At 41.9% G+C, this 18,882-nt stretch overlaps 1 protein-coding gene across 11 annotated transcripts in view; it reads left to right on the forward strand.

Annotated features, from left to right (window-relative positions):
- Positions 1–14,471: 14,471 nt before the first annotated feature.
- ABI1 (abl interactor 1) overlaps positions 14,472–18,882 on the forward strand; it is a 77,285-nt gene continuing 72,874 nt past the window's right edge. For 9 of the 11 annotated variants that reach the window (XM_063149546.1, XM_063149564.1, XM_063149583.1 and 6 more), the window contains exon 1: positions 14,480–14,732. In XM_063149546.1, coding sequence (XP_063005616.1) covers positions 14,616–14,732 — 117 coding nt within the window. In that variant the 5' untranslated portion in view covers positions 14,480–14,615. Of the gene's footprint in view, positions 14,733–18,882 lie in introns of all 11 variants that reach the window. The other 2 variants (XM_063149608.1, XM_063149618.1) reach the window with 2 other exon arrangements.

The following is an 18,882-nucleotide window of genomic DNA, read 5'->3' on the forward strand; positions in this document are numbered from 1 at the left end:
GTCTATCAGCATTTTTTTATTTAATATGCACCATAATGATATTCAATTCAAATAATTATTTATTTTTAATTTTTAAATTGTAGTTTCTCAAAGTTTTATTAAGTTAGATTTTTAGAGAATATAAATACATTTCTGCAATGCATTTATCTATTCAATTTGTATTCTCACACCAAAGGATATTGAGTTATCCTGAAAATATGTATACTACTTCATACATTCCTATTGATTTGCATTAATTAAATTGTTCTTCTTTATTTTTTTCTTAGTGGAATCTCCTGTTAGTCATTCTGCCATATACTCAGGATCAATATTAAGTTGATAGGACTATAATACCTATATATCTCTTTTCAATATTGGCACAACCTCTGCTTTCTTTCAGTGCTCTGGAACTTCTCCAGTATTTGAAAACTGTCTGAAAATGAATATTAACAGTCTATAACACTCTTTGCTGGCTCATTTAAAATTCTCGGATGTGAATAAACTGTATGTGCTTATTTAAGAAGATCTAATTTTAGAAGATGCAGATAACTAGATCTCCCTTGTTTTTCATTTTAATGTAAATAAAAACATGGGTTTTAAACACTGTGATTAAAGCTTTTGATTAGTCATGTTCTCTATTCCACAGTCTGTCAGGATAAATGTACTGCAGACATTATTTACTTTCTTTTACAAAAAGATTTAAAATAGTTAAATATTTGGAGAATATGGTTTATGATAGAGGGGACAGTGCAATGACCAACTATATGTATGTATATTTGTACATACATGATAGAGTATAAAGTAGTGATGTGCTATATAAAATTGATAAGTACATTATGAGCTATTGGTAAAATCATAGAATCATAGAATAGTTTTGGTTTTAAGAGACCTTTAAATGTCATCTTGTCCAAACCCACTGCAATGAGCTAGCACATCTGCAACTATATCAGGCTGCTCAGAGCCCCATCCAACCTGATTTTCAATGTTTTCAGGGTAGGAGCAGCTACCAGCTCTCAGGGCAACCTGTTCCCATGTTTCACCATTCTCATTGTAAAAAATGTTTTCCTTGTATCTAGTCCAAATCTACTGCCTTTTTGTTTAAAAACGACTCCTTGTCCTATTGCAACAGGCCCTGATAAAATGTTTGTCCCTTTTTAGTACTGAAAGGCTACAACAAGGTCTCCCTTGGAGCCTTCTCTTCTCCAGGCTGAACAACCCCAACTCCCTCAGCCTTTCCTTGCAGGAAAGTTATTCTCTCTCTCTGATCATCCTTGTGGCCTCCTCCAGACCTGCTCTAATGCATCCATGTCTTTCCTGTAGTCAGGACCCCAGAGGATGCAGTACTGCCCACAGGGCCTCCCATGGATTAGGTGACTTGTGCTGTAGCTCACATGGCTGCACAAACCTTCTGACCCCACTCCCACCACAGCTCCCCCTTTATTCTGCATAAATAAATCCAAAATTGTGCACTGGACAGAGGAAGGAACAAAAGACATTCACAAATCAAAGACCAAACCACTGCAACCACAGCCCAAACATGTCTTTTGAAGATAAAACAGCAGTTGTGTTGACTTATGCACACATTCAAGATCAGCATCCAGAGCATCCCACTGATTCTGTAATAATAAAATGAAGTCCTATGTACATTTATAAGCCCTTGGCTGTCAAGAATTCTTGCATTGTGGTTTATTTTCCTGCCACCTGCCATTCCCCTTATTTCTTGACTCAGATTTGCACTCACAGTAGACTCACAGGTGGATTTTTCTAAATCATTGTGAAAGAGCTTCATGGTTGCTGGATGCTGTCATCTGCATGACCAAAGCATCGTGGTAATATATTTCATTGAAGAATGTGTGGCATAACTGGTATAAGGAATCAACAATAACAGAATAAATATGTACAAAATTATTATATTTCTGGCCACAGATATTGAAAATATGAAGCTATCTTACATGTCTTGAAATGGGAAATTTGAAGGTACAAAGAAACAGGTTAAGCTCCCAAATCAATGGTTCTGGATTTTTTACATTACTGAAAAGAGATATCAAAAAGTGATTTGGAATGACTTGAGAAAACACATTTTAAATAGTTGTAGTAAAAGCAAGTGAAAGCTCATGCCTGTCCTGGAAAGCAGCTCTGTGGTGGTGGTTCAGTCATTCCAAATGAACCTTCTTTACTCCTCAGGTCTGCATCACTTTCTCATGTGTCTCAAATTATGTGCTTTCTGGTGGGGCCCACCATATTCAGAGCAGTTTGTTAACACACTGAAGCTCTTTAAAATGCACACCATGTGTGCACAAAATGTCCTCATTTATCAGATTAGCTCACAGATCAGGCACAATTCAAAAGAGCAGGATGGTGCCAGAACAAGGGTGTCAACTCACCCTGCAGTGTAACTGAACTCCCCCTTCAATCCAAGGCTGGGAATGGAAAACAAAGAGAACAAATTACTAATTTTCAAGCTTTGCCTCATTTTAACTGACAGAGGCAAGTTACATTTTAATAAAGTAAATAATTTTTAGAACCTCTTTCCACAATTTCAGGGTGCATTCACACATTTCTTGCTAGCTACTTCAAAGAGGCTGAGGTGAGGATCTCCTGCACGTCTACAGCCGCTGATTGCTGCCCCTCTGATCTGCCTCTGAAACTGCTCTCCCCAATGCTCCTCTCCTTCCAGACAGAGTAAAGGAGGTTCTGTCAAACAGTTTAAATGTGCTGACCAAGGCCCTGTTAGATTTGAGCTGGTGGGGCAGTGAGAGGATGGCCAAATCTTGGCCACACAAAACCATTCAAGCACAAGCCTCTTGCACGGATGCAGATTCTGAGCAAACCTCCATGGTCATGGCACAGCTGGGATTGTGCCAGGGATTAGTGACACTGCCCTGAAGAGCCAGGCTCCCACAGCTGAGCTGAAGCACTTTGGCATTACAGTAACAGGTATTTCTCTCCTGCTGGAGCAGGCTGTTTATGAGGTAGACATATTTATCCATCCACCCCTGCACAAAAGTCAGGTGTGTCCTAAACATCTGTAATAAGTAGATAGACAGGATTAATTCTTTCATCATGTAACAAGGCCCTCCCTGCATAATAGATGTGGCAGTATGTTTTATAGTATTCAGATTTTTGTCCTTTCCTTTCTACAAGCACGATATTGAGAAATGGTTGAGCAACACCAAATAACTTTAAGTGGTAGGAGATGTGCTAAATTATTCTGGATTAATTATTGAGTAATATAATCAAATATCAAACCAGAAAATCAAAATGTCGAGAAAAGTGAGAAGGAAGAAATTCATACTAGCCCTCCAGCTAAAATCAGAGACTTATTGCTTCTGTGTCCTGATTTTAGCTTTCAGATTACTGATCCATATGAAAATAAACCCTCCTCTTGTGACTAAATCTCTTCCTACTAACCAACAGAGAATGATAAGAAATATGAGATATATCAAATAGTGGTATATTGCTTTAATATATAACAACACAGGCCCGCTGAGGGCAAGACATATCCTATCATTAATTTGAAGTCTCTTACTCAAATTCAGAAAACAAATGATAGGAGAAATCTGCTTGGCAAGTGGAGGAGGGGGAGGAACACACAAAATCCAGCCTGCTATTATGAGATTTCAGACATAAATTAAGGCATGAATTTGAAACTGATATAATAGTTTTGGTATTACTCTGCATATGAATAAAAATTACTTAGAATCCTAGAATTGTCAAGGCTGTGAAAGACTTATAATATCATCAAGTCCAACCATTAATTCAGCACTACCATGTTCCCTACTGAAGTGCCCCATCCACATGTTTTTTCAACACTTCTAATGACAGTGATTCCACCAGTTCCCTGGGCAGCCTTTTTCAATGCTTAACCACCCTTTCAGTGAGGACATTTTTTCCTAATGTCCAATCTAAACATCTCCTGGTGCAACCTGAGGCCATTTTTTCTCATTCTGCCATTTGTTACATGGGAGAAGAGACCAAATCCACTTGGCTACAAGCTCCTTTCAGGTAATTGTAGAGAGTTGCAAGGTCTCCCCTGAGCCTCCTTTTCTCCAGACTAAGTAACCACATCTCCCTCAGCTGCTTCTTGTAAAGACTTGTTCTCCAGCCCTTTCACCAGCTTTGTTAACCTTCTCTGGACATTTCCTTTGACTTGATTAAAACCTTTTATACAAAAATGGTTATGCATTAGATAGCATAATTTATACAGTCTATTTTGTGAATAAGCACTAGCAATGGATTACACATAAATTGTTAGACTGTTGCTGTGACCCTTATAAATAAATATATTCCCCTGTGGCTTCACTAAACCTTTGAAAAGTACATTTCTATGCAAATCTGTGCAAAGTTTTATGGCAGTGTTATATGGCATTGCACAAGTTGTCCAGTACCATAGCAGACTGTGGAGCAGCCTGACAGCTGATGGATTGGAAGCTCCAGGCCATTTTCAGTAGGTACATTTAAAATTAGAAGGTATAAAAAGCTGGATATAAAGTACAGAGGACAATTTTGCCATATTCAACATATGTACTGGATAACCTCCTATTAATTTCTTAGTTATGCACTGATAATACACAATATTCACATGGTCCTTTGCTAACTCTTACTAACATTGCTTAAGCAGAAAAACAAGTGATCTGCCTGGCAGCTGCCAGCCTCCAGCCTAACCCTGGAGTGTGATGGGCAGTGCTGACCCTGCTGGAAGGTGGCAGGGCTGGGACAGGCTCGCTGCTGCTTGAGCCAACACCTCCTGAACCGCTGAATGGAACGGCGTCAGCAACAGGCTTGGGTTACATGTGCATGCAGCTTATATCCACCACAGAACTGCAATGGGAAATCACTTGATAGCAATTTATTGTTCTAATAGACTATTATAGCAGGAGGCTATTGTAAATAATTCTTAAAGAGATTGCTGAAAGGAGGCTTTTTCTGTTATGTAGACATAATATCTTTGAATAAGGTACCGTATGTCAGATTTGCTGCTCTTTTCCTAATGCAGAACAAAAAAGCATTTGAATACTGAATTCTATTCTCTGAAATGAAATAAGGAACCTTTAGGCCACACAGTAAAAATAAAATTATATGTATTAGGCACTTGAGAAAAGATATTCAGCCCAACTTTTTTCCACAAAACATTTTTTTTTCTTTCACTGGAAACCAAAGCAGTTTTCAAAAGAGAGACTGTTTCAACAAGCATTTTAGGATAAAAAGTACCTCCCCCCTTTAGTAACTTATATGATAATACTCAGCCAAGTATGGCATCCATAAGATCATAAGAGATGATGGCACCCCCTAGGTGATTAACTGACAGATACATTGTTTAAACTTGTTAAGAGTTTGGTGTGTGGCCAACATAAGTACCAGCACTGAGATCTGATTTTTCAGATCTACAGCAAACGGCCTTTACACAGCAGGAGTAATTGGTAATGATTGTAGACTGTAGTCCATAGAGTCCCATGAATTTTCTGGCTATTATGAGAAAACAAGAGAAAATAAGGTCCTGAGTCCAAGCATATATCCTGTGTGGGAAGTGTTTGTAGCTTTTTAGAGCTTTCCACAGCCCACCTGTTCTGTGCTATGATCAGACACCACACATCTAAACAATCTTCAGTCTCATCACAGTTCCTCTTTACCTTTTCTTCCTCTTCTCCCCTTTCACACCTGTACATGCCCCTTCTATCTGGCCCTTGCAAGTGCCTCCATTATTTCTTCTCCCAGAATTCATCATACTGTTACATTCCAGATGCCAGGGGATACAATCCCTCTATGCCATTATCCATCACAGTGATATTGTATGAAAAACCAAAAAAAGTGCAGAGAAGATCCCTTGACCCTTGCAGTGCACAGTGGAACATTATCAGCACAGCCCAGTTCCTCCGTGGATAAATTCTAGCTCTTATAAACTCTAGTGAGAGTATGCAAATATATTAGTTTTAAAATTTTAGGAATTCACCAAATGTTGTCAGGTTTTCCAGGAAGAGCAGGAGGTATGACCCTGAAACCACCTTCTGCTAACTACCTTCCTCATTCAAAACAGAGTTCCTGGGGGTGTAACCTCTTGGCTGAAATATTTGTAATGATGCTACAGAAAGCATTTCTTCTTTTTCCTGTCTCACAAACTCCTTGGATGGGAAAAATAAAGTCTGAAATAGAAATATGTGCTACTTGGGCTAAATTAAGTCTGAGAAAGGTATAAGCAACTAAAAGCAAAGCATTACAAGAGGAAACAACTGCAAATTTCACACACAGTACAGTGAGGGCTCTATAATATATCTTCTATGTAAAATGACATCTTGATCTCCTTTTCAGTCAGAACAGCATGAGTCTTTTTTTTTCTTAGCATGTAAGAAAAGATATCTAGATGTGAGACATCTTTCAATTGATGTAAAAACATAGATAGGCTCTACCTTCCATATTGAAGAAATTTTGAGAAGTACAAACATGTCAGATACAGAATGAAGAGTTAGACATTTAAAGGGAAGTGGTGGCACACATAATTATCCACCTCACATTCAGAATTATTTTAAAGAATGTTAGAAATATTTTTAATACTGAGTAAGTAGGTATTTATTAAATGACATTGTTTAAAAAGTCCCTAGCCCTTTAGCAAACACACTGGCCAGAAAGATACTGTGGAGTTATTATGGTTATGACCACATAAATTAAAACATTCATAGCTAATGGTGACAGCAAATAGCTGAGCACAGCAGGAAGCTGTCATCAGTAATTTACATATTCACTTCTAATTGTGCCTATGCATCATTAAGATTGTTCGTATTTGCATTTGCTGTCCTCTGAACCAAGTCATTTTCCAGTGGCATATATTCACTTTCACTGCAGGTAACTTTCATTACTGGTAATTAAAGGACAATTTTTACCACATTATTCTACAGGAAACAAGAAGTGGTTGCTGAGATTGATTAATATTTAAACTAAGTTTGAGATGCAATCAGTCTCAGAGGCACAAGAGATTATTCCAGTTATGTAATGAAAAGTAGCAGGAACACCCCCCCCCCAATTTGTTTTTTTGTTTTTGAATAGCCAAAGCTTATCCTTTAAAATTTTTTGGAATGCACTAGGTGGCCTGATTTATTTTTAAATGTTCCCAACAGAGAATAGCCTCAGTCTACGTGTAATGACTTTTTATCCTCCAGTCTGTGTTTGAGCTCTGACTGGGACAATACCAAGGAGGATGTCAATGTTATCTTAGTGTGGAAGTGATTTTCTAGTATGCAACTGCACCTGAAGGTTGCTGTGCATCCAGTCGAATCCCTTTTGCCTTCAGTGCTATGGAAGATGGTCTTTTTCAAACACCACTCAACCCTACAGACTCAGCATTGCTTCCAGTTGAAGCTTTACTGTTTCACTGGGAGCTGGAACAGACCCAAGAACTGTAATGTGTTTTCACTTGCTGAAAAAAACCCTATTATGTTGTCCCTTATTTTGCCATCCAAATACTGTGCTTGGTAATACTATCACTGCAAAATTGCTGTCAAATATTTATTTTTATTGGGGAAATAGTGCTCCTTCTGTAGTAGCATGATGTTATCATTTAATTATTTTTTCTTTTCTGCTTTGTGATGGAAAACTGCAATTCAATGAAGTATATATTTAAATGCAAAAGAGGCACACCAATTAATCAGTACAGAATACGAATGCTTTTAATCTGCATCAAAAAAACGGTGGCGCTTAGAAAAACACCAATCTTTTAAATAGAAAGAACATAAAAGTAATTCCTATCCATGCTCAGATTTCCTCAAATAGAATGAAAAATTGCAATTGTGCAATTAGATTATCTTCACAATAATATATTCTTTTAAAGCTTTGCATTATGCTAAGCACATTTTGATAAGCCTTTAATTTCCTTTTTTTATAATTTTAATTGTTAAGAAAAAATCCACAGAGATAGCTCAAATGTTAGCTCTGAAAGACAGATGTTTACTGTTTTCTGGTTTTTATTCATCCACTGTACCAAACACAGAAACTTAAGTACTGAAGATAAGAAATAAATTAGTCTGGGAATATATATGGTAAGTTAGGCATAGCCAGGAGTGTAAAGTAATCAATTCTGAGGTGTGGATAAATTAGGTGATAGCATAGTACAATCCACTCAATTATCTGGGATCATAGGAGACTGGGAACTGATGGAGAAGAGAAAAACACAGTGGAACTGCTCCAAGGAACACCAGAGACACTTCAGTTCTGTGTGTGGTAATGTAGCCCAGAAGAGCTTATTAACCCTGTGCTCAGCACTAGGCAGTGGTCTCGAGGCATTGTTTGCAATGTTGCATGAATTTGCAAAGCCATCTTAGGCTCTGCTTCTCAAGGAAGCAGTTACAGCTCTGCAAACCATGTCTGAGCCTGTGAGTCTCATTAAGCCTGGCTCTATATTCATTCTCCCAGGAACATTCTTGGTTGTGCTATTCTCATAGTCTTTATCAAGCAGTGCAAAACAGAACAGAAATGGTGCTAAAGGTGTTTTCAGACTTCAAAACATTTTCCAAGATTTTAAGCAGTGTTTTTCTTCCTCTTAGGGATGCTCACTCCAAAGAGCTGAGCAAGTAGGACTGCTGATATGGGCCATCTACCCTTTCGGTGCCTGCTTTCAACTCAGAGTCACAGGATACTTGTCTTTGGGTCTGTTATATTTCCTTTCTCTGCTAATTATGCAAATATTACTTTTTCCTGGGCAAGGTGTCTGTCTGCTTTTGACCAGAAGCTCCATGTAGGGTGAAAAACCTTTCCCAGGAAAATTTTTATTTCGTATGTACATATCAAAGAAATTCTTCCATTTTAAAGGATTGCCATCCTCCAACAAACAGCTATTAACTCAGAAAATCCTAACCTACCCTCTAATGAGTATGCCAAACCTGCATGGGTCTATTTAAAAAGCTGACTTTCACTCCATGCCTACCCCTTGCAATAAGATGGCTCTTTTCATATTTAAATTACCTTTCTGAAGCTATAAAATAAAAGAATGAAAAAAAATGCTAATAAAAAGGATTACTGCCAGAAGCCCACCTCCTGCTTTAAGTGGCTGCTCTAAAGTCAGTCCTTCCACGAAATGTTCTTATAACAAACCAGTTTAGCTCCATTTGTTAGTGGTGTAAGAAGCAAGTCATCTTAGCATTTGTCACACAATAACCATCTTCCCAGGTAGGTCTAGGAGGAGGAAATGGGCTGTCTGAGGTTCTGCATGTTTCTGCCTATACCAGCAGGGTCTAGATCCCCCATTTTTCCCATGTTCTTAGGGCAGTGGATGCCTTGACAGTATTTTGAGGGATTAAGAAGATAAGCCTACCTTGTGATGGGCAGCTGGAAGTGACAGAAGCAGAAGGGACCTGGACTGGGAGCTGGGAATGGAAAACAGGAGAGGAATTCCTTGACGCAGTGGAAGTGGAAAGGAAACATCAGGAGACAACCTGATGGCCAAAGGCTGAGCTGACAAATATGCAAGAGTAAAAAGCAAAATTAAAGAGGCCAAAGGAACAAGGGATCCAGTAGAACACAGGAGGAGAACCACTGAGATGACGGATGGAGAAAAGTGTAGCAGAGGTGACGGAAAAGGAGAATTGCTGACACCAGAGTACTGCTGAGGAGCAAAGATAAGCATGCAGGAGGGATGAAGAGGAGAGAGTTTTATGAAAAATGAGGTTGAGACAGAAGGCAAATTCTGCAAGTGAAAATATATTAGAGGAGAAAGGTCATGTCAAAATACAGTAAGACTATTTATTTTTTGCCACTCTTATCTTGTGCATTCTTGAAGCTGCAATTTTGAATCTTATTACTTCTGTGCTCCCCAGCAGCTCAGGCTGCCTAGCAATGCCTGGCTGTGCTGCACAGAGCTCGTGGCTGCCTAGCAACTGCCCGGGGGCTGTGTTGGGGTCTCTGACCAGCTCAGGGATGCAGTCCTGCTCCAAACACCCCTGCTCCCCTGGAAAGCCGGGAGACAGCATCACCAGCTGTTAACAGTTTTGATGAAAACATTAAAAATATGAATTGGGAAAAAGGGCACATGGAGGTGACCAAAAGAGTGCAGAGTGCATGGCAAATTGTCCCAAAAATGCAGGAACATCCCCATTCATCTCTGCAATACTCAAACAATCTGTGAGGACAACCGAAATATCAATATGGGTTGTTATTCTGGTTCTTAAATAAGGTTCTGGGCTAAAGCAAAGGAAAGGAACTCAATGCTGCTATGCACCTTCTTGGGCAGCTATTAAAAAGGTAGAGGAAATACTGAAAAAGCAAATTTTGGTACCAAGAAAAAAAACCTGTTAGGAGTAAAAAGTATTCACAAAGCCTCGTCCTAGTACAGCCATACTTGTGTAACTATCATTGCAATCAACAAAAATTTTCTTACAAGAAAATGAGACTTGGCATTTGGCAGCAGAGTTGATGTGGCTGATCTGAACAGCCCTGTGTCCTCTGTGCTTCCAGCTGCCTCCTCAGATCCCTCATCTCCCTTTCCACTGCACTGTCAGAAATGCTTGTGTAGCTAAACAACCGAAACAGGAATCAATCCAGCTGAGAAATGGTCCAACAAAAAATAAAGGGTTATTTTCCAATCAACACTACTGAAGCAAGTACTGTTCGTTCCCAAGGGAAAAACAAAGACACATACCAATCTATGGCCAAGGAAAGGGAACAGACAGTTACAGAGCTACACAAATTACAGTGCAGGAGAAGTTGCTGTGATACTGCTACTTTGCTGCCGTTCTAAACAGCACTTAGAATATAGTCACATTTCTCTTTCCCAGCCAAAAATGTCCTGTTGTCCTACAAAGACAGGATTGCTCCTGGCATGAGGACAATCTCAGTGGAGATCTCATGCCCCACCGAGGAGGAGAAAATCTCAGATGTAAAGTTGAGACATTGAGAGATATATAAGCACATTTTACTCTGGATAGGATCTCATTTGGGTGATTGTTTAGGTGGAGATTGATGGACATAATTACACATTTTCCTCTGCCAGTCCAGCAGCCCAAGCTAGGAAAATTTTAATTCCCAGCTCTTTTGCACACTTGAAGTATCTTGTGTAAGTTAGGTAATTTTTTTTTTTCTAATTAGCAGTTTATTGCTGGTGCAATGAGAAAGTGTGACAGAGCAAAAAAGCCCAAACCCAACAAAAAAAAACCAAAATGAAAAGAACAACAAAATAAAACAGTTTCTAAAAAGAAACCCCAGTGAATGCAGTTTAGATACACACTACTATCTTCAGCAAATGTCAGCTCAAGCCCAAGGTTTATTGATTGTGGCTCAGCGCTGGTTCTGCTAGATTTGCACTCTTTCAGGTGCTTTACAATCACTCGGTGTACACACCATGCAGACTCATGGAGCCAGCTTCGATCTTTCGCACCTGAGTCAATGCACATCCAAGAGCCTCAGACACAAAGACACTCAAGGGACCCTGCAGAGAGTTATTTAGAAAGAAGGAGGGCTAACATGGGGCAAAAGCTAATAAGACCTGCTGGTCCCATCAGCTGGGCGTGTTCACACCACAATTCCCAGTACACCTTACACTGTGTGGCCCTCACAGCAGCACTGCCATGGTTGTATGGCACCCAGATGACAGGTCCTGCAGGAGTGGCCCTGGTTTTGCTGTTTATCTGCCCCGAGTCTAACCCGCGGGCATGGGGACAAGGCCTGGCCGTGCCACGGCAGCTGCAGAAGAGCCTCAACGCAGCTGTCACAAGGTGGCGACCTTTGATGTGCTCCTCCGAGGTGTTGCTGCGTTGTGAGAACATTTTGAATACACTTGGTGGGGTCTGTGCAAGGCCTTTGAGGCTGCGCAGGGCACGGGGCTGCAAGCCCTCCTGGAGCCGCTGCTCCGCTGTGTGAGGTGGATGCATCCCCGCGGAGCCCCCAGTGCCTGCCCAGCAGTGTCCTGCCATGGCCTTGCAGGACAAGCCTGCTCACCAAGTGAAACACAAGACATTTAGCAAAATACGCGCCACTCATTCTTCTCATACTGAAAAAAGTCAATGGGCAAGGCCCCGCACATTTGTAATTTCTTTTACAGGGGCAGCTGTAACATTTTAAGAAGAGTCAACAACAATTGTGCTACATTTGAGGATATTAACAGCTTCCACGAAGCCAGTCTGTGATCTGTAGGCAATTACAGACTCATTCAACCAATGGGTGTTAAGCAATTTGCAGCCAAAATGAATAGAGAAATCGAATTTGTCTTTGTATTAATATACAGCTGGAAACAAGAAGTCAGTACTGGAAACAAGGAGAAGCCAGTGCCCAAGAGGGGTGATGCCTTGTAAGGCTGGCCTAGAACAGAAGCTAGACAGAGGTAAAGAATAAAGCAGGTATTTATTAGAAGGCCTCAATGGATACACCTTGGGCAGTACAAGAGCCCAGCCAGGGCTACACCCCAAGATGAACCCAAAATGGTCACAAAATGGACAACCAGTCACAGGGTCTCTCACTTTTGTAAGTTCTGGTCCATTTGCATATTGGAGTTAATTGTCCAGTTATAACTTTAGCTTATGAAGCCCCATCCTTCTTGTTTTTCTCTCTTCAGTCCACATTGTTTATGTTCTTGGGCCTGAAATTTGGATCGTTTGTCCTTCTCTAGCTTGGTTGCCAGCTAGAGATGAAATTGCTTTGTCTCCTTACTCTGTGAAGAGAGCTTTCTATTCCCTAATATGAAGCTCAGAACTACACACTAAAGCAGTACAGAATCTGAAAAATAGAAAAGCTAAAACCTGAGGCATCAGGGGTTCTGGTCACACTTGCCTTGGGACACATTTAAAGCTCACCAATATCTCAATACAAACAAATGGAATTATTTTACATTGAAAGGAATCCAAAATAAAGTGTTTTATTGGACATTGCAAGCTGCCCTAAAGAGAGTTATTAAAACCCCTTTGGAAATAATTTTGCTAAGCTGCCAAGTAAATTAACCATCAGAAGATAGCAATGTAGATGCATTTCTATCCCACAGCAAGTGTTGCAAACGTACCAGCTCCTTCTGCTCCTCAAAGAGCTCTCAAATACTTCTCTTGGTACCTGTCTGGCTGTTCCCAGACAGGGGGTGTTTTTTGTAACTCCAGCTGCAAAGAATTTCCCAGGCCCACTGGTCCTTTCCAGGCTACTCACCTTTCATCCTTGCTTCTACAGTTCTGGACTGAGATGCTGGACTTTGCTGAGCACAAAGGTGAAGGGAGATCTATTTTTTTCCCTCTCCACCTTGTTTTAGAGAAAGCAACAAGTACACCAAAGCATCCTGACCAGAACAGTACTGCAAACAGGAGATAGACTACAGAGAACTACAGAGAACAAAATGTCACATGATTATAGAGATGAACAAGTCTTCTCTTACTATAATGTGAGCTTGAGACAGTTTTTTTCTGAGACATGCTGAATTTTAGCCACTGTGTGGCTTTCTCTAGGACAACTACTAAAATGCAAGGACTAACTGCATTTGTGTTTGTGACTGCAGACACACAGCACATGCCACAAACAGCAGAGCCTTGGAGATGACTTTTTCTGGGCCTGTTACTCATTGCAAGAGCAGGCACGGACATCTCAGCAGAGCAGTCACCTGCTGTTACTGGCTTCTCTTCTGGCATGATTGCAAAATCAGGATTTTGTTTCCAAAAAACACATGCAGGAGAGATTGTACTAAGTAATCACCAGACCTTTGTCTTCCATACCTGTGCTAACAGCCAGAGGAAAGCCTGAACAATGATTAACAACTGAGGTAAATGAGTGGCAGGAATACTGTATTTATCTCAGACAAGTGTTTGAACTCTTCTTATGAACCTAAATCCAGGCAGTCACTAACTGTTAGTAGTTATACTGCACAGGCCTTGACTAAGATCTACACAGTTTGGATTCAGTATTTCTCCCTCCCCCTCAGGGGATAATTCCCTGGAAGGGAAGTTGCCCCAAGCCATGATCATTCTAACATCAGTCTTTTGTTGTCTTTGGAATGGTCTGCCCAGGGAGGTAGTGGAGTCACTGTCCCTGGAGGTGTTTAAGGAAATACTGGCCATTACATTTAGGGCTGTGGTCTAGTTGACATGGTGGTGCTCAGTCATGGGTTGGACTCGATGATTTCAGAGACCTTTTCCAACCTAATTGATTCTGCGATCTTCCAAAATTTTAGCCTGCCAGACGGCAGATAACCAGAGCAGCGCTTTCCTCCCAGCCCCTTTTGGCCTCTACTGCAGAGGCGCTGCCTCCGGGCAGCACTGTGGGGCTGGGGCTTTTCTGAGCGGGGCGGGGAATGGACATCACTGTCTCCCCTCGTCTCTGGGCTCCCAGCAGGACGGTCCGGCGGTCCCGCCACAGGAGCCGGCCAGGCCGGAGCATTCCGGGCCCACCGCGTCCCTCCGGCCCGCGGGCGGTGCCCATGAGCGGCGGCCACCCCGCGCATGCGGCCGGCCCTGCCTACAACTCCCGGCTGCCTTCGCACAGCGAGGGCGGGCTTTTCCTCTTTTTTCTTGGTCTGTTTTTTTTTTTTTTCGTTTTTTTCCCCTCCCCTCGGAGGGGAAGGATGGGTGGGGAAAGCGAGCGTTCACGAAAGCGAGGCGAGGAGGAATCCCACAATACCAGGCGGGTTGCGAGCCCGGCGCTGCCGCTGTCTCTTTAATGCAAGAGGAAGCGATGCGGAGGGGTGGAAAATGGCAGAGTTGCAGATGTTGCTAGAGGAGGAAATCCCTTCTGGCAAGCGGGCTCTGCTCGAGAGCTACCAGAACCTCACTCGAGTCGCCGACTACTGCGAAAACAACTACATCCAGGTGAGGGGCGGCGGGGCAGCGCACCGGCGGCGGGGCTGGGCTCTCCGGTGCGGCGGCGGGGCCGGAGCCGCCCGAGGGGCAGCGACGCCTGGCTGCCCTCGCTGCGGCTCCCGCCCCGCAGCCGGTCCCTCGGGTTTGCCTTTTCTTTCAACTTTCCCAGCTGAACGGCCAGGCTTCCCTTCCCCCGCTCCAGAGGGGAAGGGAGGGGGTTATTATGTCAGTCCGGCTCCGAGGGTGTGTCTTTTTTTTTTTTTTTTTTCCTTTTTTTTTCCTCCCCCCCCTCTGTATTTATTTATCATGAGTCACATCCCGGAGACCTCCCAGGGCTGGGGTGGGGGTGAGGGAGGCGCGGGGGCCCCCGAGCCTCTCCGTGCGGCCGGCTCCGAGCCGGTATCCCGGGTTTCCCCACGGCTTCCCGGCGGCGGGGCTCCCTCCGGGGGCCGCGGACGGGCCTCGGGGCGGCGGGCGGTGGCGGTGGCCGGGGCGGATGCGCCGCACGTGGGGCGCGGGTGCCGGGCGGCCCCGCACCGCGCTCCGCCGGGGCCGCCGCCGCAGCGGCCGGGGAGCGGAAGGGGCCCCGCACCCGGGTGACATCACGGAGCTCGGGGACCCGCGCCGGGTCCTCCTCGGCGAGCGGGTCCCGACGGGGCCGGGAGAGCCGCGGCGCTGCGGGTCCGCAGCGCTGCCGTGAGCGGCGTGTGGGGGCAGGAGGCTGCCCGTGGGCTGGCAGCGCCGTGCGGGCGTGAGGCGGCGTTTCAAAATGGCAATCTGTGCCTCTCGCAGCCTGCCCGGCTCCGACACCCTACAACAGGGATTGCAGACCGCGTCTCTCATGCGGGAAGAGGCTCCATTGGTTGTAGCGTCTCTACACCGGTCGGTGTGGATTTTTTTTCCATCCCATAGATTGCCAGTGCTTCTTGGCCTTCTTTTAAGTCTGCTTTTGTGAAGCTACTTTAAGCACAATTTGCTCTTATTATTTTTTCAGGATTTACATCACGTGACTCTAAGTCTCGGTCTTTAGTCATGCTGATCTGGATACAGAACCATCCAGAGATGCTGAAACTCAGCTTCTTTTTTTTTTTTTTCCCATAAAAAATTTAAAGGGGAAAGGCAAATAAACTTTATTTACTAGATAGCTCGTAGACTGAACTTGTTGAATCTAATACTAGATTACCTGTGATAAATATTTAATACAGGTTACTAACATCTTCGGTATCCATCATTGCTGGTAAGCTAGCATACTGTTTTTAGTAATGGAGCAGCAAATATGGAAGCACATCTTTAATAATACGAAGTGATTTTTTAAAATGAGATATTTGAATTAAAACTGCTCTAAGAAGCCATATTTTCAAGTTTTGATTTTTTTTGTGGTATATGAGGTAGTATGAGTTAATGTCTATTTATGCTTCCGAGTTGTTTGCTCCACCCAGAGAAAGCTGCTGATATAAATGCTTCTAAGAGGCGAGGTTCATTTGGTTTTACTCATGGGAAATATGACAAATACATGAGTATGGTAATTGCAGCACAAGTTTTGACGTGTCTCCTGCTCCTGACTTTTCCCTGTGTCAGAAAGGTGCAGAGAATTTTCAGTCACATAATTTTCTTCAGAGTCATGAAACTTGTCTTTTCTTACTTTCATCAAACAAACCAAATAAACGCAACACTTGAGCAAATTCCCATCCGGTCATTTGGGGTTGCTTTTCCTTTTTTGTTTTTTTTTTTTTTTTTTTTAATTTGGTAGCTCATTTTCACCTCAAGTATCAAGGTCAGCTGGATGTGGGATTGGTGGGGTCTGTTTTATCTTTGCACAGCTGTGTTTACCCCTTTTGAAGGGAAGCCGGAATTCTAAAATTCCTAATGCAGTCTTGTACAGTAGCTTTGAAAAATGTATGTACCTCACTTGTATTTTACATGTATTGTACATTTGCTCAGTAAAAATGATAAATGTATTGATAAAAGCTATGTATTTTTTAAAGTGTTTGATGGAGGTGGTTTTTTAATCAGCACTTGATGCAAAGCCATCTGCTGTCCAGTTGGACTACTGAACAGATTATACTGCCAGTGCATGTGGTGGGGCCACTGCTGGATTAGGCAATATGACACAGGGCACTGGGTTATGAGATTTGGGTGTATGAGTATTGTGGGGTGGGAAGGGAGGAAAGGAAAGGAAGAGGCTTAACAAACATACAATACAAAGTCTTTGTGTTTAATGTAATTGGGTATTTTATAAAAAAGACAGACCACAATAGAGAACCTGGCCATGAAGTGAATGTTAAAATACTTCACTAGTAGCTAGATATTGTAACTTAGCTGGTAGCATGTAGCTGGTTCAGTTTAGCCACTTTGAATTTGGAGGGGTTTCTTTTCTTCTGTGGAAAAAAACAAAGTGCTCCATAGTGGTAAAAATTACCATGTGCTGTTACCCACTCTGAGTTGTGCCACTGAGGTGAAACAGGTTTGTCAGACTATTCTGAGTGCTGGCACTAACAATTTGTAGTGATTGTAATAGGAGACAGAATGATATTCTCAGTGTTTTGGTTTATATTCTTCACTGACTTAAGCAGGAAATAATTTCTGACCCCTAATATTGCTCTATTCAAGCTATATATATATGTGTGTGTGTGTAGTGTGTGTATTTTATTTGAAAATACAGGAATATTGTTTTGTCTCTCTTACTAAAGCTGAGAATAATTCTGGTAAAATTTCAGTGATGCTGATTTCTTGAGGAAAACTTGTATTCAATGTCTTTAGAGATGCCTCAAGGAAAAAATAAAGAGAGAGAGAAATGGGGAGAAGCTCACCTGGCTGGAGCTTGCCTGCCTGATGGTGGATGTAGCTGTGTGGAGAGTAAGTGTTCTTTTACTGGAGCATTTAGGAAATATGACAGCATTTGGGAATCTCCAGTTGAAAACTGCTGCTCTCAGAAAAGCAGGAAGCAGTTGCTTGCTAAGGCACACTGTGACTATGTCAGATTGCTGGCTGGTAACACAGTTTCCCCTCCAGATCATCATGCATTCTAGTTATCTAGGAAGTTTATTTGTTAGGGAGAGAAAAGAATTCAGGTGAAGCAGAGCACATAAGCTTCTAAGGAAGAGCTGCAGTGCTAAAAGCAAAGTACAGTGTGGTGGCAGTCTTGATGGGGATGGGAGAAAAAGGGAGATGGAAAAAAGTAAAGAAAAAGAAAACCAAATGTAGAAATAGTAACTGAAGAACGTTGTGATGTTTTGGTGGTGATTTTGGCTTTCAATAGAAGGAAAAGGGCATTATAAGTACATTGGTGTATTTAATCTCTGACAGTATTTAAAATCCATGATGTTTCTGGTTGGAAGCTTCAATAAGCAGGTAGAAAATTAGATCCCTGTTTTAGGTCAGAGGCTTAAACTGTGAATGGTTTTAAGAGTGGGTTTTGAACCTTAAATCTTTAAGGCATATTTTTGCCTCCTGGAGTAATTTTTCTTATATATAGATGTATTAATTTTTAAAAAATATTTTCAGAATGTAAGTTCTCATAGTTGTTGTCTTCTCCAAATCCTTTTGCCTGCAGGTATATTCTGGGACTAGTCCTTTTGATGTGCTTGTAACCAAAAGGCCATCTGAAAATCTGTAGCATAAAGCTGAAGATGCTAGTGAGGAGTTCTAGTGTCCTAGACAGTATTAACTTGATCAGTGCTGCTTAATGCAGAAATAACAAGGAGTTAAAGCATTTGCAGTTCTAGTTATGATTCTTCAGCTGATAACTTCCATAGAGCTCTACTAGTAATTTTTCTAGCTGTATTGAGTTATTTTGGTGTTTTAAGGAAGTTATTTACAATAACTCGCTTATGAAGCATTAGAATGACACAGGAAATCAGCTTGTGCAGTGTTACTCCACTGATGACTTCCTTTTGAACAACTTTAGTTGACTGGTGTATTTCAGAGAGGCCTCTCTGTGCTATAAAACACTGCTTACAACTCTCCTGCTGTCTAAATCAAGTGTTCCTTATAACCTTGTTTATGCATATGCAGGTGTACATAGTTTTTGTCAGTCTCAAGCTTCTAGACCACTTGTGAAGATCCATTTGTAATTTTTGTTTTTAAGCTCAAATATAATTTTAATATGACTGTGGGAATCTCTAAACAAATAGCTCGCATCCTTGTATAAATTCTCATC

This window comes from Melospiza melodia, chromosome 1 (genome assembly GCF_035770615.1).
Source record: "Melospiza melodia melodia isolate bMelMel2 chromosome 1, bMelMel2.pri, whole genome shotgun sequence".
NCBI lineage: Eukaryota > Metazoa > Chordata > Aves > Passeriformes > Passerellidae > Melospiza > Melospiza melodia.